This window comes from Lolium rigidum, chromosome 7 (assembly GCF_022539505.1).
Source record: "Lolium rigidum isolate FL_2022 chromosome 7, APGP_CSIRO_Lrig_0.1, whole genome shotgun sequence".
NCBI lineage: Eukaryota > Viridiplantae > Streptophyta > Magnoliopsida > Poales > Poaceae > Lolium > Lolium rigidum.
The window spans coordinates 32,952,173-32,956,901 of record NC_061514.1 but is presented as its reverse complement, the minus strand read 5'-3'; the positions used below and the strand labels follow the sequence as shown (position 1 = coordinate 32,956,901).

At 49.7% G+C, this 4,729-nt stretch overlaps 1 protein-coding gene across 1 annotated transcript; it reads left to right on the top strand.

Moving 5' to 3' along the window:
* The first annotated feature begins 500 nt into the window (after positions 1–500).
* LOC124671148 (benzyl alcohol O-benzoyltransferase-like) lies at positions 501–2,942 on the top strand. Its single transcript, XM_047207564.1, has 3 exons — positions 501–776; positions 1,759–1,944; positions 2,040–2,942. Exons 1-3 carry the CDS (start codon positions 501–503, stop codon positions 2,940–2,942), a joined length of 1,365 nt encoding a protein of 454 aa, XP_047063520.1.
* Positions 2,943–4,729: the final 1,787 nt, after the last annotated feature.

Below are 4,729 nucleotides of genomic sequence, written 5' to 3'. Positions count from 1 at the left end.
CACAAGTAACACAAATCATAAAACATTCCAATGATCCAGGGCAGTTACAACCCATATTGTTGCAACTTATTTATAGCACAACCCACGAGATAATCCAACAGTTTGGACATTTTTTTCAGTTGAAACCTTTATTTACAATTTAAAAATTCTAGTTGCAACTCATGCTTTCACGGAGTAATTATAATTAGAAATTAGCAAAACCAACAATTATGTTAGCAGTGGTCTTACTCTAACATATATTTGCCTCATTTTCGAACTGTCGATGCTTATCGTCAGTTCCCTGTGCAGATACTACAAAAGCAGCATAATTGTGGGAGAGAAATTTATTACTAGTAAAGCTTGTACAACTTGTTCTAGATGACAGGAGTCTTTGACTTTTTGTAGTACGTAGAACTCTCGCGGTACCATGCTAGTAGTTGTTGCTTATAAGTTTGGTACGCACAATTCACAATTCCCCAAGCTCGAGCATCGGCTCCAGCTTGCTCAAGATCATCCTAGCTATGGCGGACCAGGCGCTGGTGTTCGCGGTGCGCCGGCGTGAACTGGAGCTCGTCGGCCCGGCAGCGCCCACGCCCCGGGAGATTAAGCGCCTGTCCGACCTCGACGACCGGCACGTTCTGCGCATGAACGTGTCTTTGGCCTTCTTTTACCGTGGCAGAGAGGAGGGCGTCGCACTGGGTGATCCGGCCGGCGTCATCCAACGCGCCCTCGGCGAGGCGCTCGTGCACTATTACCCGCTGGCCGGGCGGCTGAGGGAGGTGGAGGGGAGGAAGCTGGTGGCAGGCCCGGCCCTGGGGAGGGTCTGGCGGGGCGGCCGCCCCGGGCCCAGAAAAATTAGGGGCCCAAAATTTTTATATAGGCTTACTATAAGTTGCAACTAGCAAGAAAAAAAATTAACGTTTTTAGATGGGCTTGAGGGCTTCGATCTATACTTTGGGCCTCTCTTTTTTTCTTTTAGTTTCCGATCCGGCCGGCCGGCCAGAAATTTACGTACGAGTCATCGATTGATGATACCAAACGTCGCATCGATTGATCTGATCGATAGTTGGTTCCATACCATACGGTCATACGACGGAAGCGGAACAGAAACGTCCCTGCGTGAGTTCGCGACGATCTGCTGCCCCTGCTTGAGTTCGCGACGCTGCGTGAGTTCGCCCTGCCCCTGCCGCCCCTACCTGAGTTCGCGACGCTGCGAGCCTGCGACGATCTGCTGCCCTGCCTGGTCCGCTGGCTCCTCCCCTGCACCGAATCTGCATAGAAGATTAAGATAGAAGGTAAGAAAAGAACGCCCGCCGGCCGCCGCTGTTCTTTTGAAATTCTACTATCTGCTCTAATTCGTGTTCTAAATTTTGATTAGTAGTTGTTGTTCTTATTTGTAGGAGCGAGGTTAACTGATTATGGCGCCTGAATCCGGTGCTAAGAAAAGAAGAAGGAAACATCAAGAAGAAAAATTAATTGAATCACAGAAAGGGTCTATGTTTAAATATTTAAAGAGCAACGCGAGCACTTCAAGCAATGCAGATGAGTTAGTGGACGAGATTGATATTGATTCCATCGTCACTGACTTTGCTTCTAGGAATTGTCGTAGAAAATTTGAAGGTATCATGTAAACATTGTTATTTTTATATGAATATTGCAATTGGATATACTTAAAGTATTTTATTTTTCATCATTTCATACATGCGGGTAATGTTTTTTATAGTAATTAGTAAGAGGGGCCCAAAATTTTAGTTCTGCCCCAGGCCTTCGAAATCTCAGGACCGGCCCTGGCTGGTGGTCGACTGCACCGGCGAGGGGGTGTTGTTCGTGGAGGCCGAGGCCGACGTGCGGCTGGCGGAGCTTCATGCGGCCGGGCTCAGGCCGCCGATCCCGTGCATGCAACAGCTGCTCTTGGAAGTGGAGGGATCCAGCGGCATGGTCGACACACCTTTGATGCTCATCCAGGTATACATGCGGGTACCGTAAAATAGCTGATGATAGCCTGCCCTGATATGCATGCGGGTGACTTGTGACCATGTTAAATTGTTGATAATTGCCAGGTAACCCGGCTGCTCTGCGGTGGCTTTGTGTTCGCGCTCCGCCACAACCATACCTTATGCGACGCTACCGGCATCGTCCAGTTCATCAACGCCGTTGCCGAGCTCGCCGGCGGCCTTCCCGCGCCGACGGTCGCACCCGCGTGGGCCCGCGAGCTCCTCGAGATGCCTAGCCCGCCTATGCCGTCCTTCCCACGCAGCGAGTTTGACGTTCAGCAGTCGCCGCAGGTTACTCAAACATTTCCGGCGCCGGGGCCGGTGGACGGCGACATGGTCGTGCGGTCATTCATCTTCAGCCACTCAGAGGTTGCCGTGATCAAGAAACGCCTCCCTCCTCTCCTCCGCGACACGGCCACGACCTTCGAGGCGCTCGCGGCATTCCTCTGGCGTGCCCGCACCGCTGCGCTTGAGTTCCCGCCGGACGAGAGCGCGCCGCTTGCAATCATCGCCAACTTCAGAGCAGCCGCCGACCTGGGCCTGCCCTCGGGGTACTACGGCAACGCCATCGTGGCTTCCAGGGCGATTGCTGATGCTGCAGAGCTGCGCCGCGGCTCCCTCGAAGACGCGGTAGCGCTGGTGCGGCAGGCTAAGGTTATGGTGACCGCCGAGTACGTGCGCTCCACGGTCAACGAGCTGGTGCTGGGCGGCCGGGGCCAGCCGCCATTGTTGCCAGCGAACATGTACCTCCTCTCCGACCTTCGCCGTGTCGGGTTTCACCGCGTGGACTTCGGGTGGGGCAAGCCGGTCTTCGCCGGGCCGGTCTACCCTGTCTTCCGCCAGAGCTTTTTCACCGTCATTATGGATCGAAATGGGGAGGAAGCGGTTATCGTGCCGGTGGCGTTGCCGCGACAAGCCATGGAACGCTTCGCGGTGGAGATGGAGAGGCTCGTAGTATCTAAGCTCTAAGGGATCCTGGTGTGACAGGACACGGGGTGTAGAAGCTGCACGTTGTTACAAAACTTTTCTTTTTTTAACGATCAATACTACATATATTTATAATACGGAGTACTTCTTTTCTACATGCATATATTTATAGGAAGCAAATTTGGTGCACATGAGCACCAGTGCTCTCAGTTTTTAAAATATTTAAAAACTATATTTATGTGTTCCAAAAAATCATCACATTTATTCCATAAATACATACACTTGTTCTGAATATTCATGCAAAGTTTCGGTAGAAATTACATTGTAGTTTGATCTACAGAAAAAAACAAATTTGTGGTTTGTCAGAAATTTGTCTTTTTTGTATAGCTTAAAATATAAGATATTTTTCTCCAATTTTTTTACCGTACATTCAGAATGTTTGTATGTATGTGGATATTTAATTTCATATTTTTTAAAATCCAAAAAATATGACTTTTAGAAATCAGGAGCACTGGTGCTCATATGCCAAATACACTTTTCGATATTTATAATACTAATACTAAATAATAAATAGTACATGCTAACGAAACAATAGCTGACTTCAACTATTAAAAAATAATAAAATATAAAAGAACGGAATTGCTAAGTTTCAGCTAGCTGAGACATAGCTTATTTTATTTCTGCTTCAAGATTCGTGTTTGCTGTTATTTGCACTTTAGGTCCATATTAAAACACACTAATGTAATTCGACTGAGACTTAAGTTAAGTCTCGGTCGACTGAGACTTAGAGACACCCACAAAAGAAACCAACAACTCTTAAAGGTCTTTAAACTCTTTTTCTTTCAAGACATAATCTTAACCCGCGTACTGCTACCGGCCGCGGATCCACGGCGATCCGCCTTACTGCATGCACGCGCAACGACACGGGCATCGCCGGGCTCTTCTCGATCCGGTTCGTGCAGGTCCGGCTACCGGCAGCGCTCCGTGCCGTATGCGAGGCCATCCGATGTGGGCATTACTACCCTTCAGTTACTCGACATTGCCCTACGACCTACCACGTTTGGCCCAACAGGGGCCATCTGGAGCGTTGTGGCCCAAGGAGGACGAAGACGTCGGTTATGCGTAAATAGATGGAAGGAGACGATTTCTTGAAGTGCAGGGCAAGGAAATATTAGATAGAGTATATTTTTATTGTAACCAAATCCGGGCAGGACTCTCGGGACCTAGCCTCCTATATAAAGGCCAGGAGAGGGCTGCCGGATCCCTTTCTCAATCCCTTTACACATACACCAAACCCTAGTCACCTTGCCTCTCGGTGAGAATTCATCTACGTAGTCTATCGGCTGCCCCATTGTACTCAATTTCACTCATAATCAAGATCAGACAGACATGGCCTAAGGGTATTACCTCTACGGGGGCCTCAAACCTGGGTAAATCTCGCTCCCCGCTTGTCTGGTATCCGATGTGTAGTTAACATGCAGGCTTCCACTAACCCTAAGCCCCTCATGTTGGGCATTGGCGAGGAGCCACCTCGTCAATTGGTGTCGTATGTGGGAAACCTACTCGTTCAAGGCATGGCATCGGCTGTTCCGATCACGCCGGCTGCATCCGCATCGGCATCATCTTCGTCGGCTCCAACTTCGTCGGATCTGCATGATTCAATCTGCTTCGGATCCTTCAAGTTCACCCTGCACCCCTTCTCATCGCGCTCAATGTTTTCAGGCATGCATGCCGGGATGGATCTGGTGATCAGGAGCGTCAACGTCAACATCAGCGCTGGCGGCGTTCTTCGTCTTCCCGACCCGATCCTCTTAGGGCCTGCAGCAGCT